The sequence below is a fragment of the Pecten maximus genome, unplaced genomic scaffold (genome assembly GCF_902652985.1).
Source record: "Pecten maximus unplaced genomic scaffold, xPecMax1.1, whole genome shotgun sequence".
NCBI classification, from domain to species: Eukaryota; Metazoa; Mollusca; class Bivalvia; order Pectinida; family Pectinidae; genus Pecten; species Pecten maximus.
Window position 1 is genome coordinate 952 of NW_022979760.1, and position 23,104 is coordinate 24,055.

At 47.5% G+C, this 23,104-nt stretch overlaps 3 protein-coding genes across 3 annotated transcripts; all 3 read right to left on the minus strand.

The window, feature by feature from the left end:
* Positions 1–10,590: 10,590 nt before the first annotated feature.
* LOC117319168 (mucin-2-like) lies at positions 10,591–11,409 on the minus strand. Its single transcript, XM_033874006.1, has one exon. The coding sequence runs from the start codon at positions 11,407–11,409 to the stop codon at positions 10,591–10,593; it is 819 nt and encodes a 272-aa protein (XP_033729897.1).
* Positions 11,410–12,435: 1,026 nt separating this feature from the next.
* LOC117319169 (mucin-2-like) lies at positions 12,436–13,896 on the minus strand. Its single transcript, XM_033874007.1, has one exon. It carries the CDS (start codon positions 13,894–13,896, stop codon positions 12,436–12,438), a length of 1,461 nt encoding a protein of 486 aa, XP_033729898.1.
* A 1-nt stretch (position 13,897) lies between these two features.
* Positions 13,898–15,339, minus strand: LOC117319170 (mucin-2-like). The gene is made up of 2 exons (XM_033874008.1): positions 14,134–15,339; positions 13,898–13,921 (listed from the first exon to the last, which is right to left on the minus strand). The coding sequence occupies exons 1-2, from the start codon at positions 15,337–15,339 to the stop codon at positions 13,898–13,900; spliced, it is 1,230 nt and encodes a 409-aa protein (XP_033729899.1).
* Between the last annotated feature and the right edge of the window lie 7,765 nt (positions 15,340–23,104).

Genomic DNA, 23,104 nt, shown 5'->3' on the forward strand with positions numbered 1-23,104 from the left:
GCAAGTAACCGCCCCTTTCTCACCCCCCCCAGCCCTACCCCAAATCTGAGTCATGTTATTTGAAATGGATATTTAAAATTTTCAATAAAACATATATATAACACACATTATCAAACACTGAAGTTCATAGTAAACAGGTTCAGCCCCCTCCCCCTTCCCTACCCCAAATCTGAGTCATGTTATTTTAAATGGATATTTAAAATTTTCAATAAAACATATAATAACACACATTATCAAGCACTGAAGTTCATAGTATACAGGTTCAGCCCCCACCCCCACCCCCCTCTTCTTGCCCCCAAATCTCAATCGACATCTTAAAAAAGGTCATTTACAACATATAAATACACAACACACTTTCTTTTTGAAACTAATCAAATACTGAAGTTCATAGCATAGTAAACAGGTTCAGCCCCCTCCCCCTTCCCCCAGCCCTACCCCAAATCTGAGTCATGTTATTTTAAATGGATATTTAAAATTTTCAATAATACATATATATAACGCACATTATCAAACACTGAAGTTCATAGTAAACAGGTTCAGCTGCCCCCCTCCCCCCCTCTTCTTGCCCCCAAATCTCAATCGACATCTTTAAAAAGGTCATTTAAAACATAAATACACAACACACTTTCTTTTTGAAATTAATCAAATACTGAAGTTCATAGTAAACAGGTTCAGCCCCCCCTACCCCAAATCTCGGTCATGTTCTTTTAAATGGTCATTTAAAATTTTCAATAAAACATATATATAACACACATTATAAAACATAAGTTCATAGTAAACAGGTTCAGCCCCCCCTACCCCCCCCCCCCCCTCTTCTTGCCCCCAAATCTCAATCGACATCTTTAAATAGGTCATTTAAAACATATAAATACACAACACACTTTCTTTTTGAAACTAATCAAACACTGAAGTTCATAGTAAACAGGTTCAGCCCACCTTCCCCCAAATCTCAGTCATGTTATTTTAAATAAACATTTAAAATTTTCAATAAAACATATATATAACACACATTATCAAGCACTGAAGTTCATAGTAAACAGGTTCAGCCCCCTCCCCCTTCCCTACCCCAAATCTGAGTCATGTTATTTTAAATGGATATTTAAAATTTTCAATAAAACATATATATAACACACATTATCAAGCACTGAAGTTCATAGTATACAGGTTCAGCCCCCACCCCCACCCCCCTCTTCTTGCCCCCAAATCTCAATCATACTTGCCAACTTTCCCGATTTAGTCGGGAATTTCCCGATTCCAGACACCCTGCCCCGTCTCCCGATCGTATAGATAAAACATAGTGTATTCTCCCGATTTTGGAGAATATGTCTTGATAACCCCGTATGGAGCCCCTATTCATCTTGTTAGATTCACTTAGGCCTATGACAGGTAACGCTTGCTGGCTGGTGAAAGGCATATGTGTGGGGCATTGGTCAGTTAACTGACCTCAGAGACCTGCTCACAGACCGTAACGAAATTCTGACACTTCACTGGCTGCAAGGGGTGACAATACCCCGATAAATAAACAATTAATTAAAACCAATTAAGCTGAGGACGCGTGGTGAAGGTTTTGTAGCAGGTCAGTCATGGTTGATTAAACGCTTGTAAATGGCTTCGTATACTGCCTTTGATGTCAAGCGCATAAACGACCTCTACTTGACAGTATATCTCGGACAGAAAAAGTGAAAACAACACTGGCAATGTTATCAACGGAGTATCAAATTTGACAGATTACTTATTGAAATGTTAACTACATTTAAACATTGGCTGATCTTTAGATAATTAGCACAAGGAAATAAATTCACAATAACGACCATATAGGCCGAAGGCCTGGTTGCCGGTAGGTAACGTCGTTTCAATCACTGTAGCATCAGCATACTTCGTGTCAATTAGCAGAGACTTATTTTGGCAGAAACTTTCCCAATTCACATTTTGAAAGACAGAAACATGTCCACAAATACTCACTTTCTTAAACTAAATACTGTCATGTTAAAACTTTGAATTTAAGTATCAGTCCCCACCTACAAAGTACTGAGTTGTAAGCCTATATAGTGATTACAAACAGCTTTAATTTAGTGCGTCATTTTCCCAAAAAAAACTTTCTTTTTAAAATTAGGTTTTTTTAAAAAAAAATTAAAAAAAAATTTCCACAAAAACACTTTTTTCCCCCCCCCCTTTTTGAAACTAACCCCAAAACAACCCTTAAAAAGGTTCCCCAATAAGTTAAAAAAAGGTTTCCCCATTTTAGTTTTTTGGGTTTTAAAAACCCCCATTAATTTTTTCAAAAAAACCCTATAAATAACCCCTTTTAACAGGGTTTTCTTTAGTAACATTCAGGCCCCCCCCCTTCCCCCCCCCCCCCAAATTTCAAATTCATTTTTTTTAAAGGGTTAATTTAAAAAATAAAAAAATTTAATTAAAACCCAATTAAGCCTGAAGGTTAAGGGGTTTTTTTAAAAATACAGGTTAGAAACCCCCCCCCCTTTTTCCCCCCCTTCAATCATATTTCCCCTTTTTGTTTTGTCAACCCCGTTTAAACCCCCTCCCCCCCTTGACGTAAAAAGGAAAAAAAGAAAAACCCCTTTTTGGGAAATGTTTACCCCAAGGAGTTTTAAATTTGGGAAATTTTACCTTATTAAATTTTAAACCTCTTTAAACTTTGGGGGGGGGGGCGGGGTCTTTAAAGATAAATTGAAAAAGGAAAAAAATTTCCCTGCCCTTTCCAACCTGGTTCCCGGGGTCCTCCCCATAATTTTAAACATTAATTAAAAAATTTAAAGCGGGGAGGCCCTAATTTGGGAGAAGCCCCAATTAAAGGGTGAAAGCAAAAAAAAGGGCCCAAATACTCCTTTTTTTAAGCTTTTAAAAACCCCCTTTGAATTTAAGATCTTCCCCCCTAAAATTTGAAAACCCTCAATTTATCACGGGGGTAAAAATTTTAATTTTATTTTTTAATTTCTTTGTTTTGGAAATTTCCAAAAGGGAAAAATTAAAATTTAAAATTAAGTTTTATAGGCCGAAGGCCCCGGGGTTTGCCTTTTAGGAAAATTTCTTTTGAAGTTTATTTCGGAAAAGAAAGCTTTTTGGGGCGAAACTTTTTAAATTTTCCATTTTAAAAGAAAACATTTACAAATTTTTCAAAAACAAATCTAATTTAAAACTTTTTTTTTAAAGAGGAAAAAAGGAGAAAAACCTTTTAAAATTTTAAAAAAGGTGTAATTTTTAGTTTTTTTTGTTTTTTGTTTTTGTTGTTAAAGGGAAATTTAAATTTTCCAAAATTAATTTTTCCCAAAATTTTGGAAAAGTTTAAAAAATTTTTTTATTTTTTTCGGGAGGGAAGGAAAGTTAATTTTTCTTTTTGCAAAAATTTAAAAATTTTCAAAACAAATTATTCCCCCTTTTTTTGGTTTGGGGTTAAATTTTAAAAACGTAAAAATGGGGTTTTACGGAAAAAATTTGGGCCCAAAAAATTTCCCCCCCCAAATTTTAAAAAAATTTTGGCCAAGTTGTAATTTTTTCCATTTTTTCTTAAAAAGGGTTATTTACAAATTTAAAACAAAACCCCTTTTTTTTGTTTCAAATTGGGTAAAAGTTTTTCCGGTAAAAAAGGTTCCCCCCTCCCCCCTTTTTCCCCCAAAATTAAAAATTTGGGAAGTATGTTTAATTAAAAAAAGGTATTTAAAATTTAAATAAAACATTTTTAAAAATTATCAAAATGAATTTCATAGTAAAACCGGTTCGGCCCCCCCCCCCCCCCCCCCCCCCCCAAAATCTATCATGTTTTTTAAAAAGGGAAATTTTTAAAAATTTTTTCAATAAAACTATTATAACAAAACATTACAAGCACTGAAGTTCTATTAAACGGGTTTTAAAGCTCCCCCCCCCCCCCCCCCCCCCCCCCCCCCCCCCAACCCACTTTTTTTAAAAAGGCTTTTAAAAAATTTTAAATAAAAACAATTTTTTCCCCCTTATAAAACACGGGGAAGGGGTTCATAGTAAACAGGTTCACCCCCCCCCCCCCTTCCCCCAAAATTTTCGCATTTTTAAAAAAATTTAAAAAATTTTTCAATAAAAAAAAATTTTTTAAAACCCCAATAAACACTGAATTAAAGAAAAACGGGGTCCAGCCCCCTTTCCCCCCTTCCCCCCCAAACCCAGTCATGTTATTTTTAAATAAATTTAAAAAAATTTTCAATAAAACATAAAATAAAAAAACACCTTTTCCCCAAGCACTGAATTTCTATTTAACAGGTTAAGCCCCCCCCCCCCCCCTTACCCCAAATTAATCAATTTAAAAAAGGTTTTTAAAAAATTTTAAATAAAACCCATTTTTTAAAAATTTAATCAAAACTAAAGTTCATAGATAAAAAACCCGGTTCGGGCCCCCCCCCCTTCCCCCCCTTTTCCCCCAACCCAATCGGAATTTAAAAAAAGGGTTTTTTAAAAACAATAAATAAACCATTATCAAACACTGAAGTTCATAGTAAACAGGTTCAGCCCCCCCCCCCCCCCCCCCCCCCCCCCCCCCCCCCCCCCCCCGCCCCCCCCTCCCCCCAGCCCTACCCCAAATCTCAGTCATGTTATTTTAAATGGACATTTAAATTTTCAATAAAACATATATATAACACACATTATCAAACACTGAAGTTCATAGTATACAGGTTCAGCCCCCCCCCCCCCCCCTTCTTGCCCCCAAATCTCAATCGACATCTTTAAAAAGGTCATTTAAAACATGTATATACACAAAACACTTTTTTTTAAACTAATCAAACACTGAAGTTCATATTAAACAGGTTCAGCCCCTCCCCCTTCCCCCAGCCCTTACCCCAAATCTCAGTCATGTTATTTTAAATGGATATTTAAAATTTTCAATAAAACATATATATAACACACATTATCAAACACTGAAGTTCATAGTAAACAGGTTCAGCCCCCCCCCCCCCCCCTCTTCTTGCCCCCAAAATCTCAATCGACATCTTTAAAAAAGGTCATTTAAAACATATATATACACAAAACACTTTTTAAACTAATAAAAACCTGAAGTTTTCATTTAAACAGGTTCAGGCCCCCTCAACCCTTCCCCAAAATCTCAGTCCATGTTATTTTAAATGGACATTTAAAATTTTCAATAAAACATATATATAACACACATTATCAAGCACTGAAGTTCATAGTAAACAGGTTCAGCACCCTCCCCCCTCCCCCCACCTACCCCAAATCTCAGTCATGTTATTTTAAATGGACATTTAAATTTTCAATCAAACATATATATAACACACATTATCAAGCACTGAAGTTCATAGTATACAGGTTTCAGCCCCCCCCCCCCCCCCTCTTCTTGCCCCCAAATCTCAATCGACATCTTTAAAAAGGTCATTTAAAACATATAAATACACAACACACTTTCTTTTTGAAACTAATCAAATACTGAAGTTCATAGTAAACAGGTTCAGCCCCCCCCCCCCCTCCCCCTTCCTTACCCCAAATCTGAGTCATGTTATTTTAAATGGATATTTAAAATTTTCAATAAAACATATATATAACACACATTATCAAACACTGAAGTTCATAGTAAACAGGTTCAGCCCCCTCCCCCTTCCCCCAGCCCTACCCCAAATCTGAGTCATGTTATTTTAAATGGATATTTAAAATTTTCAATAAAACATATATATAACACACATTATCAAACACTGAAGTTCATAGTATACAGGTTCAGCTCCCCCCCCCCCCCCCCCCTCCCTTCTTGCCCCCAAATCTCAATCGACATCTTTAAAAAGGTCATTTAAAACATATAAATACACAACACACTTTCTTTTTGAAACTAATCAAATACTGAAGTTCATAGTATACAGGTTCAGCCCCCCCCCCTCTTCTTGCCCCCAAATCTCAATCGACATCTTTAAAAAGGTCATTTAAAACATAAATACACAACACACTTTCTTTTTGAAACTAATCAAATACTGAAGTTCATAGTAAACAGCTTTAGCCCCCCCCCCCCCCCCCCCCCTCCTTCTTGCCCCCAAATCTCAATCGACATCTTAAAAAGGTCATTTAAAACATTATAATACACAACACACTTTCTTTTTGAACTAATCAAATACTGAAGTTCATAGTAAACAGGTTCAACCCCCCTCCCCCTCCCCTTCTTCCCCAAATCTCAATCGACCTCTTTAAAAAAGGTCATTTAAACATATCATATACACAACACAGTTTTTTTTAAAAACTATATCAAACACTGAAGTTCAAGTAAACAGGTTCAGCCCCCCCCCCCCCCCCCCCCCCCCCTTCTGCCCCAAATCTCAATCGACATCTTTAAAAGGTCATTTAAAACCTATAATACACAAACCACTTCTTTTTGAAAACTAATCAAATAACTGAAGTTCATAGTAAACAGGTTCAGCCCCCCCCCCCCCCCCCCCCCCTCTTCTTGCCCCCAAATCTCAATCGACATCTTTAAAAAGGTCATTTAAAACATATATATACACAACAAAGTTTTTTTTTAAACTAATCAAACACTGAAGTTCATAGTAAACAGGTTCGACATACTCACACCCAGCACTGGATCAGACCACATCTTCTGAACAGCAAGACTCGAGCAAAAGTGACGCTAAACTTCCTAACACTGAACAAATTTCAATCTTTCTAATCGATTGACGGGCATCCAGTGAAAACACTGGTTACAAAGGGACAGTTTGTAAGCAATATTTTCACTGGTCAATATGGTCACGTTGGAATGAATTCATACGCAAACACGTGATATCGGTCCTGTGTCGCGCATTGTTACAACTGTAAAGACAAAAGTTATCATATAGTGCGCACAACATGTGTCTAAAATGTCTGGTTATAATTGACATTTCCTGAAGTTTGATGATATGAATGATAGAAAATCATTCATAGAATGAGTATATGTAGGTTTGAAAGACTGAAGCCTTGCGTCTGAAAAGACCGAGTGTTTTCTTTACACTTTTTTATGTTGTATATTTGCACGTGCAGATTGTGCGAGATGGACTTGGCGTCACGTAGTGACGTATACAGGAACAAATGGCAATTAGGAGATGGCTATTATCCCCCGATGTTTATGGTTTTTCGAAGAAATGTAGTTATATGTCATAAATCAATTGATACTGTACGGCCTGTAATTTTAAACTTTTATTGGTATTCAACATCTTGTTTAAATAAATTTTAATGTATGCAAAGAAATGATATGAAATATCGATTACTGAATGTTTAGGTTTGAATATTGCACATGATTTTATCAGTTGAATTGCACTGCCTCTGTCGTTGTGGAGCAACATTAGTGTGTGTTTGGATTTTTTTCCTTGCAATTTATCACTGGCAAATCACAATACTTTACCAGCTGGGTACGTTTAATTTTTGACGTAATACATTCCTGAAACTCTAATAAAATCAAATTCTATTTAAGAAATGTGAAATGACATCATTTTTCATCGTTATATAAAAAGATAGACGCTGTCTGTTTCAGTAACCGTGTATGTATGTATCACCGAGTTATTTCGCATTGTTGAAGGATCCCGGAACCATTCCCTTATTTAGGATTATATTAATCAGTTTCACATATATAGGTATGGCTAGTGTGGAGAATACTGGAGTACCTAGGAAATTCCACGTGGTATGACAGGTGACTCCATACTTTCACGTCCGATCTCAAGATACAAACTCAACAAATCTTGTTTAAAATCAAATTATATTCATATACAGGATTTGTTGTTCCCAAACGCTGTGTTTATGCATGATAGCACAGGGACTTGACACAAAATCACAATCCACATAAGCCGATGCTTATGCGTTTAAACTGTAGCCCCACTCGATAACTAAATGTTTATATTTACATATCTCCCTTCTTCAGCTTAATAAAGCCTGACTGCAAATAAGTTAGCGTATACGCGTTGAAAAAAGGGCTCAGCGGATTAATAAGTGCGGGAATCGGTACCAGAGTTACGGAAAAGTTAACTAGACGGCCCAATTAATTTCTAAAAGGTACCTATCGATATAAATGAATCAATGCATCAGGATTAATACACACACTAGATTTTTTTTTAATTGAGACAGTATCGACTTTCCAGGTGGGGTTCCCAACCTGTTAATATACCTGATTATGTTCAACAGTGATATATAATAATGTTTGGTAATGAAGAAAAAAAACAACTACAACATGTAAACGCATTGTTTTATATACTATGCATCAAACGTGTATCGGAATGCTGAAATTCTTACATAGACTAGCTAGTGTAGGTCCTGATGTTACTACCATTGTCTTGACTTTTGAATTCCTTATACATACATGCGATGACGTGTGCACTGCATAATGACATCAATATTCTATAATGACATCAATATTCTATGTCACATTCCACCCGCTATGTAAGGATAGAATAGGACAGACGGTATAACATGATTTTTATCGCTAAACCCTTAGCAACTAATGTCATCGCTTTTGAGAGATAAGCACGCAACGCGCTTTTTACACCCCCCCCCCCCCCCCCCCCCCACCCCTCCGGTTGGTGTTTTGTAAAATTACTTCGCTATTGTGAATATGCAACACTGTAAGGTTTGTCCTCATTCTGTTAACTTATTTTACAATAAGATATAAGATGAAATTGGAAAGAAAAGAAAACTAATGTTAGACAGATTCTTATTTATAAATTATCCTTTAATTAGTATAAGTCCGGGTAGCTCAGTAGGTTAAGCTGAAGCCTTCCACCGTAGAGGTCGGGGTTCACGGCGGGGTAGGTTTCCCTTTTTTTATCTATCGATATTTGTAGATATTTATATTCACATATGTGTCTTTAATTGTTATAATTCATTACGATTACTTTTTAGTGGCGTGATTACAACTAACAGTATACTGATACGGCAACATATAAGTATACGCATTTACCAGGGTATGTTAAAGCAAGTTTTTAATCAGAAGATATACTTGAGTCAGAGGTTCTTCTGCTGCTTAATCCGCCTTTCTTTAATTTCTTTTGTATATTACACTTCAATAGCTCTTATTTTGCATTTTTTTCATTTTCCTTTCTGACATCTTTTCTTGTTTTTGATTTTTTTTTACATGTTTGCTCTTTTTCTTCTTTTCGACCAATCGGTCAGCCGTTACAGATCGAAAGTCCTCCAGTTCAACGTTGTCATCATCTGAAAAATCCAACGTTGGATTCAAAGTCGTAGCCATATTTGCCCGGCTTGTGGTGGTGATTGGTATCTGCCAATGATGACTACGGTAGGCCTGTCAGTAATGGCGACAAGCGGCCTGCTAGTGGTGGCAACCAGTGGCATGATCGTGATGGCGATGGGTGGCTACTAGTGGTGGCATGCTAGTGGTGGTGACGAGTGGCATGCCAGTGATGGCGACTGGTGGCATGCTAGTGATTGTGACCGATGGCATGCTAGTAATGGTGACGAGTGGCATGCTAGTGAAGGTGACTGGTGGCATGCTAGTGATGGTGACAGGTGGCATGCCAATACTAGTGGTGATGACGGGTGGCCTGCCAGTGATGGCGACAAGCGGCCTGCTAGTGGTGGCAATGGGTGGCATGCTAGTGATGACGATGGGTGGCTACTAGTGGTGGCAACCAGTGGCATCCTAGTGGTGGTGACGGTTGGCATGCTAATGATGGTGACGGGTGGCATCCTAGTGATGGTGACGGTTGGCATGCTAGAGTGACAACGGGTGGCATGCTAGTGATGGTAACGATTTGCATGCTAGTAAAGGTGATTGGTGGCATGCTAGTGATGGTGACAGGTGGCATGCCTGTACTAGTGGTGATGACGGGTGGCCTTCCAGTACTAGTGGTGTCAACGGTGAACCTACTACTGCTGGCAACCAGTGGCATTCTAGTGGTGGTGACAGGTGAAATGCTAGTGATAGTGACGGGTTGCATGCTACTGTAGTGATGGTGACTGGTGGTCTGCTAGTGGTGGTGACATGTATCATGCTAGTGGTGGTGACGAGTGGCATGCCAGTGATGGCGACTGGTGGCATGCTAGTGATTGTGACCGATGGCATGCTAGTAATGGTGACGAGTGGCATGCTAGTGAAGGTGACTGGTGGCATGCTAGTGATGGTGACAGGTGGCATGCCAATACTAGTGTTGATGACGGGTGGCCTGCCAGTGATGGCGACAAGCGGCCTGCTAGTGGTGGCAATGGGTGGCATGCTAGTGATGACGATGGGTGGCTACTAGTGGTGGCAACCAGTGGCATCCTAGTGGTGGTGACGGTTGGCATGCTAATGATGGTGACGGGTGGCATCCTAGTGATGGTGACGGTTGGCATGCTAGAGTGACAACGGATGGCATGCTAGTGATGGTAACGATTGGCATGCTAGTAAAGGTGATTGGTGGCATGCTAGTGATGGTGACAGGTGGCATGCCTGTACTAGTGGTGATGACGGGTGGCCTTCCAGTACTAGTGGTGTCAACGGTGAACCTACTACTGCTGGCAACCAGTGGCATTCTAGTGGTGGTGACAGGTGAAATGCTAGTGATAGTGACGGGTTGCATGCTACTGTAGTGATGGTAACTGGTGGTCTGCTAGTGGTGGTGACATGTATCATGCTAGTGGTGGTGACATGTATCATGCTAGTGGTGGTAACGGGTAGCCTGCTAGTACTAGTGGTGGCAGTGGTCGGCCTACTAGTGTTGGCAACGGGTGGCCTCTAGTGTTGGCAACAAGTGGCATGCTAGTGGTGGTAACAAGTGGCATTCTAGTGATCGCGACTGGTGGAATGCTAGTGATGGTGACGAGTGGCATGCAAGTGATGGCGACGGTTGGCATCCTAGTGATGGCGACGGTTGGCCTGCCAGTACTAGTGGTGGTGATAGGTGGCCTGCTAGTGGTGGCGACGGTTGGCCTCCAAGTACTATTGGTGATGACGGGTGGCCTCTCAGTACTAGTGGTGATGACGGGTGACCTGTCAGTACTAGTGGTGATGACGGGTGGCCTGTCAGTACTAGTGGTGGTGATGGGTGGCCAGCTAGTGGTGGTGACATGTGGCATGCTAGTGGTGGCAACGGGTGGCCTGCTAGTACTAGTGTTGGCAACTGTTGGCCTACTAGTGGTGGCAACATGTGGCATGCTGGTGGTGGTGACAAGTGGCATTCTAGTGATGGCGACTGGTGGCATGCTAGTGATGGCGACGGGTGGCATGCTAGTGATGGTGACGGGTTGCATGCTATTGATGGCGACGGCTAGCATGCTAGTGATAGCGACGGGTGGCCTGCCAGTACTAATGGTGGTAATGGGTGGCCTGCTAGTGGTGGTGACATGTGGCATGCTAGTGGTGGAAACGGGTGGCCTACTAGTGTTGGCAACGGGTGACCTACTAGTGTTGGCAACCAGTGGCATGATAGTGGTGTTGACAAGTGGCATTCTTCTGATGGCGACTGGTGGCATGCTAATGATGGTGACGGGTGGTATCTAGTGATGGTAACGAGTGGCATGCTAGTAAAGGTGATTGGTGGCATGCTAGTGATGGCGACTGATGGTAGGCTAGTGATGGTGACAGGTGGCATGCCTGTGCTAGTGGTGATGACGGGTGGCCTGCCAGTACTAGTGGTGTCAAAGGCTAACCTACTAGTGTTGGCAACCAGTGGCATTCTAGTGGTGGTGACAGGTGGAAGGCTAGTGATAGTGACGGGTGGCCTGCTAGAGGTGGTGACATATAGCATGCTAGTGGTGGAACGGGTAGCCTGCTAGTACTAGTGGTGGCAGTGGGTGGCCTACTAGTGTTGGCAACGGGTGGACTCTAGTGTTGGCAACTAGTGGCATACAAGTGATGGCGACGGTTGGCATGCTAGTGATGGCAACGGTTGGCCTGCAAGTACTATTAGTGGTAATGGGTGGCCTGCTAGTGGTGGTGACATGTGGCATGCTAGTGGTGGAAACGGGTGGCCTACTAGTGTTAGCAACGGGTGGACTACTAGTGTTGGCAACTGGTGACATGCTAGTGATGGTGACGAGTGGCATGCTAGTGATGGCGACGGGTGGCATTCTAGTGATGGTAACGAGTGGATGCTAGAAAAGGTGATTGGTGGCATGCTAGTGATGGCGACTGGTGGCATGCCAGTGACGGTGACAGATGGCATGCTAGTACTAGTGGTGATGAAGGGTGGACTGCCAGTACTAGTGGTGATAAAGGGTGGACTGCCAGTACTAGTGGTGATGAAGGGTGGCCTGCCAGTACTAGTGGTGATGATAGGTGGTCTGCTAGTGGTGGCGACGGTTGGCATGGTAGTGATGGCGACGGTTGGCCTGTCAGTACTAGTGGTGATGACGGGTGGCCTGCAAGTACTATTGGTGATGACAGGTGACCTGCGAGTACTATTGGTAGTGATGGGTGGCCAGCTAGTGGTGGTGACATGTGGCATGCTAGTGGTGACAACACTTGGCCTAGTACTAGTGGTGGAAACGGTTGGCCTACTAGTGGTGGCTAGTGGTGGTGACAAGTGGCATTCTAGTGGTGGTGAAAGGTGGCATGCTAGTGATGGTAACGAGTGGCATGTTAGTGATGGTGACTGGTAGCATGCTAGTGATGGTAACTGGTGGCATGCTAGTGATGGCGACAGGTGGCCTGCCAGTACTAGTGGTGGTGATGCGTGGCCAGCTAGTGGTGGTGACATGTGGCATGCTAGTGGTGGCAACACTTGGCCTAGTACTAGTGATGGAAACGGTTGGCCTACTAGTGGTGGCAACCAGTGGCATGCTAGTGGTGGTGTCATGTGGCATGCTAGTGGTGGAAACGGGTGGCCTACTAGTGTTGGCAACCGGTGGCATGACGGGTGGCATGCTATTGATGGCGACGGTTGGCATGCTAGTGATGGCGACGGGTGGCATGCTAGTGATGGTAACGAGTGGCACGCTAGAAAAGGTGATTGGTGGCATGCTAGTGATGGCGACTGCTGGCATGCCAGTGACGGCGACAGGTGGCATGCCAGTACTAGTGGTGATGAAGGGTGGCCTGCCAGTACTAGTGGTGATGAAGGGTGGCCTGCCAGTACTAGTGGTGATGATAGGTGGCCTGCTAGTGGTGGTGACGGTTGGCAATGTAGTGATGGCGACGGTTGGCCTGTCAGTACTAGTGGTGATGACGGGTGGCCTGCAAGTACTACTGGTGATGACGGGTGGCTTGTCAGTACTAGTGGTGATGACGGGTGACCTGCCAGTACTAGTGGTGGTGATGGGTGACCAGCTAGTGATGTTGACATGTGGCATGCTAGTGGTGGCAACGTTTGGCCTAGTACTAGTGGTGGAAACGGTTGGCCTACTAGTGGTGGCAACCAGTGGCATGCTAGTGTTGGTGACAAGTGGCATTCTAGTGGTGGTGACAGGTGGCATGCTAGTGATGGTAACGAGTGGCATGCTAGTGATGGTGACTGGTAGCATGCTAGTGATGGTGACTGGTGGCATGCTAGTGATGGCGACAGGTGGCTTGTCAGTACTAGTGGTGTCAACGGTTGGCCAACTAGTGGTGGTAACATGTGGCATGCTAGTGGTGGCAGCGGGTGGCCTGCTAGTACTAGGGGCGGCAACGGGTGGCCTACTAGTGTTGGCAATAGGTGGCCTACTAGTGTTGGCAACCAGTGGCATGCTTGTGGTGGTGACAAGTGGCATTCTAGTGATGGCGACTGGTGGCATGCTAGTGATGGTGACGGGTGGCATGCTATTGATGGTAACTGGTTGCATGCTATTGATGGCGACGGTTGGCATGCTAGTGATAGCGACGGGTGGCCTGCCAGTACTAATGGTGGTAATGGGTGGCATGCTAGTGGTGGAAACGGGTGGCCTACTAGTGTTGGCAACCGATAGCATGCTAGTGGTGGTGACAAGTGGCATGCTAGTGATGGCGACGGGTGGCATGCTAGTGATTGTGACGGGAGGCATGCTAGTGATGGTGACGGTTGGCATGCTAGTGATGGCAACGGTTGGCCTGCAAGTACTATTAGTGGTAATGGGTGGCCTGCTAGTGTTGGTGACATGTAGCATGCTAGTGGTGGAAACGGGTGGCCTACTAGTGTTAGCAACGGGTGGCCTACTAGTGTTGGCAACTGGTGGCATGCTAGTGATGGCGACGGGTGGCATGCTAGTGATGGCGACGGGTGGCATGCTAGTGATGGTAACGAGTGGCATGCTAGAAAAGGTGATTGGTGGCATGCTAGTGATGGCGACTGGTGGCATGCCAGTGACGGTGACAGATGGCATGCTAGTACTAGTGGTGATGAAGGGTGGCCTGCCAGTACTAGTGGTGATGAAGGGTGGCCTGCCAGTACTAGTGGTGATGATAGGTGGCCTGCTAGTGGTGGTGACGGTTGGCAAGGTAGTGATGGCGACGGTTGGCCTGTCAGTACTAGTGGTGATGACGGGTGGTCTGCAAGTACTATTGGTGATGACGGGTGGCTTGTCAGTACTAGTGGTGATGACGGGTGACCTGCCAGTACTAGTGGTGGTGATGGGTGACCAGCTAGTGATGTTGACATGTGGCATGCTAGTGGTGGCAACGTTTGGCCTAGTACTAGTGGTGGAAACGGTTGGCCTACTAGTGGTGGCAACCAGTGGCATGCTAGTGTTGGTGACAAGTGGCATTCTAGTGGTGGTGACAGGTGGCATGCTAGTGATGGTAACGAGTGGCATGCTAGTGATGGTGACTGGTAGCATGCTAGTGATGGTGACTGGTGGCATGCTAGTGATGGCGACAGGTGGCTTGCCAGTACTAGTGGTGTCAACGGTTGGCCAACTAGTGGTGGTAACATGTGGCATGCTAGTGGTGACAACGGGTGGCCTGCTAGTACTAGGGGCGGCAACGGGTGGCCTACTAGTGTTGGCAATAGGTGGCCTACTAGTGTTGGCAACCAGTGGCATGCTTGTGGTGGTGACAAGTGGCATTCTAGTGATGGCGACTGGTGGCATGCTAGTGATGGTGACGGGTGGCATGCTATTGATGGTAACTGGTTGCATGCTATTGATGGCGACGGTTGGCATGCTAGTGATAGCGACGGGTGGCCTGCCCGTACTAATGGTGGTAATGGGTGGCATGCTAGTGGTGGAAACGGGTGGCCTACTAGTGTTGGCAACCGGTGGTATGCTAGTGGTGGTGACAAGTGGCATGCTAGTGATGGCGACTGGTGGCATGCTAGTGATTGTGACGGGAGGCATGCTAGTGATGGTGACGGTTGGCATGCTAGTGATGGCGACCGGTGGCCTGCCAGTACTAATGGTGGTAATGGTTGGCCTGCTAGTGTTGGTGACATGTAGCATGCTAGTGGTGGAAACGGGTGGCCTACTAGTGTTAGCAACGGGTGGCCTACTAGTGTTGGCAACTGGTGGCATGCTAGTGATGGCGACGGGTGGCATGCTAGTGATGGCGACGGGTGGCATGCTAGTGATGGTAACGAGTGGCATGCTAGAAAAGGTGATTGGTGGCATGCTAGTGATGGCGACTGGTGGCATGCCAGTGACGGTGACAGATGGCATGCTAGTACTAGTGGTGATGAAGGGTGGCCTGCCAGTACTAGTGGTGATGAAGGGTGGCCTGCCAGTACTAGTGGTGATGATAGGTGGCCTGCTACTGGTGGTGACGGTTGGCAATGTTGTGATGGCGACGGTTGGCCTGTCAGTACTAGTGGTGATGACGGGTGGTCTGCAAGTACTATTGGTGATGACGGGTGGCTTGTCAGTACTAGTGGTGATGACGGGTGACCTGCCAGTACTAGTGGTGGTGATGGGTGACCAGCTAGTGATGTTGACATGTGGCATGCTAGTCGTGGCAACGTTTGGCCTAGTACTAGTGGTGGAAACGGTTGGCATACTAGTGGTGGCAACCAGTGGCATGCTAGTGTTGGTGACAAGTGGCATTCTAGTGGTGGTGACAGGTGGCATGCTAGTGATGGTAACGAGTGGCATGCTAGTGATGGTGACTGGTAGCATGCTAGTGATGGTGACTGGTGGCATGCTAGTGATGGCGACAGGTGGCTTGCCAGTACTAGTGTTGTCAACGGTTGGCCAACTAGTGGTGGTAACATGTGGCATGCTAGTGGTGGCAGCGGGTGGCCTGCTAGTACTAGGGGCGGCAACGGGTGGCCTACTAGTGTTGGCAATAGGTGGCCTACTAGTGTTGGCAACCAGTGGCATGCTTGTGGTGGTGACAAGTGGCAGTCTAGTGATGGCGACTGGTGGCATGCTAGTGATGGTGACGGGTGGCATGCTATTGATGGTAACTGGTTGCATGCTATTGATGGCGACGGTTGGCATGCTAGTGATAGCGACGGGTGGCCAGCCAGTACTAATGGTGGCAATGGGTGGCATGCTAGTGGTGGAAACGGGTGGCCTACTAGTGTTGGCAACCGATGGCATGCTAGTGGTGGTGACAAGTGGCATGCTAGTGATGGCGACGGGTGGCATGCTAGTGATTGTGACGGGAGGCATGCTAGTGATGGTGACGGTTGGCATGCTAGTGATGGCAACGGTTGGCCTGTAAGTACTATTAGTGGTAATGGGTGGCCTGCTAGTGTTGGTGACATGTAGCATGCTAGTGGTGGAAACGGGTGGCCTACTTGTGTTAGCAATTGGTGGCCTACTAGTGTTGGCAACTGGTGGCATGCTAGTGATGGCGACGGGTGGCATGCTAGTGATGGCGACAGGTGGCATGCCAGTACTAGTGGTGGTGATGGGTGGCCAGCTAGTGGTGGTGACATGTGGCATGCTAGTGGTGGCAACACTTGGCCTAGTACTAGTGGTGGAAACGTTTGGCTTACTAGTGGTGGCAACCAGTGGCATGCTAGTGGCGATGTCATGTGGCATGCTAGTGGTGGAAACGGGTGGCCTACTAGTGTTGGCAACCGGTGGCATGACGGCTGTCTGCTATTGGTGGTAACGGGTGGCATGCTAGTGATGGTAACGAGTGGCACGCTAGAAAATGTGATTGGTGGCATGCTAGTGATGGCGACTGGTGGCATGCTAGTGATGGCGACTGGTGGCATGCTAGTGATGGCGACTGGTGGCATGCTAGTGATGGCGACAGGTGGCATGCCAGTACTAGTGGTGGTGATGGGTGGCCAGCTAGTGGTGGTGACATGTGGCATGCTAGTGGTGGCAACACTTGGCCTAGTACTAGTGGTGGAAACGTTTGGCCTACTAGTGTTGGCAACCGATGGCATGCTAGTGGTGACAAGTGGCATGCTAGTGATGGCGACGGGTGGCATGCTAGTGATTGTGACGGGAGGCATGCTAGTGATGGTGACGGTTGGCATGCTAGTGATGGCAACGGTTGGCCTGCAAGTACTATTAGTGGTAATGGGTGGCCTGCTAGTGTTGGTGACATGTAGCATGCTAGTGGTGGAAACGGGTGGCCTACTAGTGTTAGCAATGGGTGGCCTACTAGTGTTGGCAACTGGTGGCATGCTAGTGATGGCGACGGGTGGCATGCTAGTGATGGCGACGGGTGGCATGCTAGTGATGTTAACGAGTGGCATGCTAGAAAAGGTGATAGGTGGCATGCTAGTGATGGCGAATGGTGGCATGCCAGTGACGGTGACAGATGGCATGCTAGTACTAGTGGTGATGAAGGGTGGACTGCCAGTACTAGTGGTGATGAAGGGTGGACTGCTAGTGGTGGCGACGGTTGGCCTGTCGGTACTAGTGGTGATGATAGGTGGTCTGCTAGTGGTGGCGACGGTTGGCATGGTAGTGATGGCGACGGTTGGCCTGTCAGTACTAGTGGTGATGACGGGTGGCTTGCAAGTACTATTGGTGATGACAGGTGACCTGCCAGTACTAGTGGTGGTGATGGGTGGCCAGTTAGTGGTGGTGACATGTGCCATGCTAGTGGTGGCAACACTTGGCCTAGTACTAGTGGTGGAAGCGGTTGGCCTACTAGTGGTGGCAACCAGTGGCATGCTAGTGGTGGTGACAAGTGGCATTCAAGTGGTGGTGACAGGTGGCATGCTAGTGATGGTAACGAGTTGCATGCTAGTGATGGTGACTGGTAGCATGCTAGTGATGGTAACTGGTGGCATGCTAGTGATGGCGACAGGTGGCATGCCAGTACTAGTGGTGGTGATGGGTGGCCAGCTAGTGGTGGTGACATGTGGCATGCTAGTGGTGGCAACACTTGGCCTAGTACTAGTGGTGGAAACGTTTGGCTTACTAGTGGTGGCAACCAGTGGCATGCTAGTGGCGATGTCATGTGGCATGCTAGTGGTGGAAACGGGTGGCCTACTAGTGTTGGCAACCGGTGGCATGACGGGTTGTCTGCTATTGGTGGTAACGGGTGGCATGCTAGTGATGGTAACGAGTGGCACGCTAGAAAATGTGATTGGTGGCATGCTAGTGATGGCGACTGGTGGCATGCTAGTGATGGCGACTGGTGGCATGCTAGTGATGGCGACTGGTGGCATGCCAGTGACGGCGACAGGTGGCTTGCCAGTACTAGTGGTGATGAAGGGTGGCCTGCCAGTACTAGTGGTGATGAAGGGTGGCCTGCTAGTACTAGTGGTGATGATAGGTGGCCTGCTAGTGGTGGCGACGGTTGGCAAGGTAGTGATGGCGACGGTTGGCCTGTCAGTACTAGTGGTGATGACGGGTGGCCTGCAAGTACTATTGGTGATGACGGGTGGCTTGTCAGTACTAGTGGTGATGACGGGTGACCTGCCAGTACTAGTGGTGGTGATGGGTGACCAGCTAGTGATGTTGACATGTGGCATGCTAGTGGTGGCAACGTGTGGCCTAGTACTAGTGGTGGAAACGGTTGGCCTACTAGTGGTGGCAACCAGTGGCATGCTAGTGTTGGTGACAAGTGCCATGCTAGTGATGGTAACGAATGGCATGCTAGTGATGGTGACTGGTGGCATGCTAGTGATGGCGACAGGTGGCTTGCCAGTGCTAGTGGTGTCAACGGTTGGCCAACTAGTGGTGGCAACATGTGGCATGCTAGTGGTGACAACGGGGGGCCTGCTAGTACTAGGGGCGGCAACGGTTGGCCTACCAGTGGCATGCTAGTGGTGGTGACAAGTGGCATTCTAGTGATGGTGACAGGTGACATGCTAATGATGGTGACGGGTGGCATGCTAGTGACGGCGACAGGTAGCCTGGCAGTACTAGAGTGGTCTGCTTGTGATGGCGACGGTTGGCCTGCCAGTACTAGGGTGGCCTGCTTGTGATGGCGACGGGTGGCCTGCCAGTACTAGTGGTGGTGATAGGTGGCCTGCTAGTGGTGGTGACATGTGGCATGCTAGTGGTGGCAACACTTGGCCTAGTACTAGTGGTGGAAACGTTTGGCTTACTAGTGGTGGCAACCAGTGGCATGCTAGTGGCGATGTCATGTGGCATGCTAGTGGTGGAAACGGGTGGCCTACTAGTGTTGGCAACCGGTGGCATGACGGGTTGTCTGCTATTGGTGGTAACGGGTGGCATGCTAGTGATGGTAACGAGTGGCACGCTAGAAAATGTGATTGGTGGCATGCTAGTGATGGCGACTGGTGGCATGCTAGTGCTGGCGACTGGTGGCATGCTAGTGATGGCGACTGGTGGCATGCCAGTGACGGCGACAGGTGGCTTGCCAGTACTAGTGGTGATGAAGGGTGGCCTGCCAGTACTAGTGGTGATGAAGGGTGGCCTGCTAGTACTAGTGGTGATGATAGGTGGCCTGCTAGTGGTGGCGACGGTTGGCAAGGTAGGGATGGCGACGGTTGGCCTGTCAGTACTAGTGGTGATGACGGGTGGCCTGCAAGTACTATTGGTGATGACGGGTGGCTTGTCAGTACTAGTGGTGATGACGGGTGACCTGCCAGTACTAGTGGTGGTGATGGGTGACCAGCTAGTGATGTTGACATGTGGCATGCTAGTGGTGGCAACGTGTGGCCTAGCACTAGTGGTGGAAACGGTTGGCCTACTAGTGGTGGCAACCAGTGGCATGCTAGTGTTGGTGACAAGTGCCATGCTAGTGATGGTAACGAATGGCATGCTAGTGATGGTGACTGGTGGCATGCTAGTGATGGCGACAGGTGGCTTGCCAGTGCTAGTGGTGTCAACGGTTGGCCAACTAGTGGTGGCAACATGTGGCATGCTAGTGGTGACAACGGGGGGCCTGCTAGTACTAGGGGCGGCAACGGTTGGCCTACCAGTGGCATGCTAGTGGTTGTGACAAGTGGCATTCTAGTGATGGTGACAGGTGACATGCTAATGATGGTGACGGGTGGCATGCTAGTGACGGCGACAGGTAGCCTGGCAGTACTAGGGTGGTCTGCTTGTGATGGCGACGGTTGGCCTGCCAGTACTAGGGTGGCCTGCTTGTGATGGCGACGGGTGGCCTGCCAGTACTAGTGGTGGTGATAGGTGGCCTGCTAGTGGTGGTGACATGTGGCATGCTAGTGGTGGTAACGGGTGGCCTGCCAGTAATAGTGGTGGCAGTGGCTGGCCTGCTAGTGATGGCGACTGATGGCATGCTAGTGATGGTGACAGGTGGCATGCCTGTGCTAGTGGTGATGACGGGTGGCCTGCCAGTACTAGTGGTGTCAAAGGCTAACCTACTAGTGTTGGCAACCAGTGGCATTCTAGTGGTGGTGACAGGTGAAGGGCTAGTGATAGTGACGGGTGGCCTGCTAGTGGTGGTAACGGGTAGCCTGCTAGTACTAGTGGTGGCAGTGGGTGGCGTACTAGTGTTGGGAACGGGTGGACTCTAGTGTTGGCAACCAGTGGCATGCAAGTGATGGCGACGGTTGGCATGCTAGTGATGGCAACGGTTGGCCTGCAAGTACTATTAGTGGTAATGGGTGGCCTGCTAGTGTTGGTGTCATGTGGCATGCTAGTGGTGGAAACGGGTGGCCTACTAGTGTTGGCAACCGGTGGCATGACGGGTTGTCTGCTATTGGTGGCAACGGGTGGCATGCTAGTGATGGTAACGAGTGGCACGCTAGAAAAGGTGATTGTTGGCATGCTAGTGATGGCGACTGGTGGCATGCTAGTGATGGCGACTGGTGGCATGCTAGTACTAGTGGTGATGAAGGGTGGCCTGCTAGTACTAGTGGTGATGATAGGTGGCCTGCTAGTGGTGGCGACGGTTGGCAAGGTAGTGATGGCGACGGTTGGCCTGTCAGTACTAGTGGTGATGACGGGTGGCCTGCAAGTACTAGTGGTGATGAAGGGTGGCCTGCCAGTACTAGTGGTGATGAAGGGTGGCCTGCTAGTACTAGTGGTGATGATAGGTGGCCTGCTAGTGGTGGCGACGGTTGGCAAGGTAGTGATGGCGACGGTTGGCCTGTCAGTACTAGTGGTGATGACGGGTGGCCTGCAAGTACAATTGGTGATGACGGGTGGCTTGTCAGTACTAGTGGTGATGACGGGTGACCTGCCAGTACTAGTGGTGGTGATGGGTGACCAGCTAGTGATGTTGACATGTGGCATGCTAGTGGTGGCAACGTGTGGCCTAGTACTAGTGGTGGAAACGGTTGGCCTACTAGTGGTGGCAACCAGTGGCATGCTAGTGTTGGTGACAAGTGCCATGCTAGTGATGGTAACGAATGGCATGCTAGTGATGGTGACTGGTGGCATGCTAGTGATGGCGACAGGTGGCTTGCCAGTGCTAGTGGTGTCAACGGTTGGCCAACTAGTGGTGGTAACATGTGGCATGCTAGTGGTGACAACGGGGGGCCTGCTAGTACTAGGGGCGGCAACGGTTGGCCTACTAGTGGTGGCAACCAGTAGCATGCTAGTGGTGGTGACAAGTGGCATTCTAGTGGTGGTGACAGGTGACATGCTAATGATGGTGACGGGTGGCATGCTAGTGACGGCGACAGGTAGCCTGGCAGTACTAGGGTGGTCTGCTTGTGATGGCGACGGTTGGCCTGCCAGTACTAGGGTGGCCTGCTTGTAATGGCGACGGGTGGCCTGCCAGTACTAGTGGTGGTGATAGGTGGCCTGCTAGTGGTGGTGACATGTGGCATGCTAGTGGTGGTAACGGGTGGCCTGCCAGTAATAGTGGTGGCAGTGGCTGGCCTGCTAGTGATGGCGACTGATGGCATGCTAGTGATGGTGACAGGTGGCATGCCTGTGCTAGTGGTGATGACGGGTGGCCTGCCAGTACTAGTGGTGTCAAAGGCTAACCTACTAGTGTTGGCAACCAGTGGCATTCTAGTGGTGGTGACAGGTGAAGGGCTAGTGATAGTGACGGGTGGCCTGCTAGTGGTGGTAACAGGTAGCCTGCTAGTACTAGTGGTGGCAGTGGGTGGCGTACTAGTGTTGGGAACGGGTGGACTCTAGTGTTGGCAACCAGTGGCATGCAAGTGATGGCGACGGTTGGCATGCTAGTGATGGCAACGGTTGGCCTGCAAGTACTATTAGTGGTAATGGGTGGCCTGCTAGTGTTGGTGACATGTAGCATGCTAGTGGTGGAAACGGGTGACCTACTAGTGTTAGCAACGGGTGGCCTACTAGTGTTGGCAACTGGTGGCATGCTAGTGATGGCGATGGGTGGCATGCTAGTGATGGTAACGAGTGGCATGCTAGAAAAGGTGATTGTTGGCATGCTAGTGATGGCGACTAGTGGCATGCCAGTGACGGTGACAGGTGGCATGCTAGTACTAGTGGTGATGAAGGGTGGACTGCCAGTACAAGTGGTGATGATAGGTGGTCTGCTAGTGGTGGCGACGGTTGGCATGGTAGTGATGGCGACGGTTGGCCTCTCGGTACTAGTGGTGATGACGGGTGGCCTCCAAGTACTATTGGTGATGACAGGTGACCTGCAAGTACTAGTGGTGGTGATGGGTGGCCAGATAGTGGTGGTGTCATGTGGCATGCTAGTGGTGGCAACACTTGGCCTAGTACTAGTGGTGGAAACGGTTGGCCTACTAGTGGTGGCAACCAGTGGCATGCTAGTGGTGGTGACAAGTGGCATTCTAGTGGTGGTGACAGGTGACATGCTAATGATGGTGACGGGTGGCATGCTAGTGATGGCGACAGGTGGCCTGGCAGTACTAGGGTGGTCTGCTTGTGATGGGGTCGGTTGGCCTGCCAGTACTAGGGTGGCCTGCTTGTAATGGCGACGGGTGGCCTGCCAGTACTAGTGGTGGTGATAGGTGGCCTGCTAGTGGTGGTGACATGT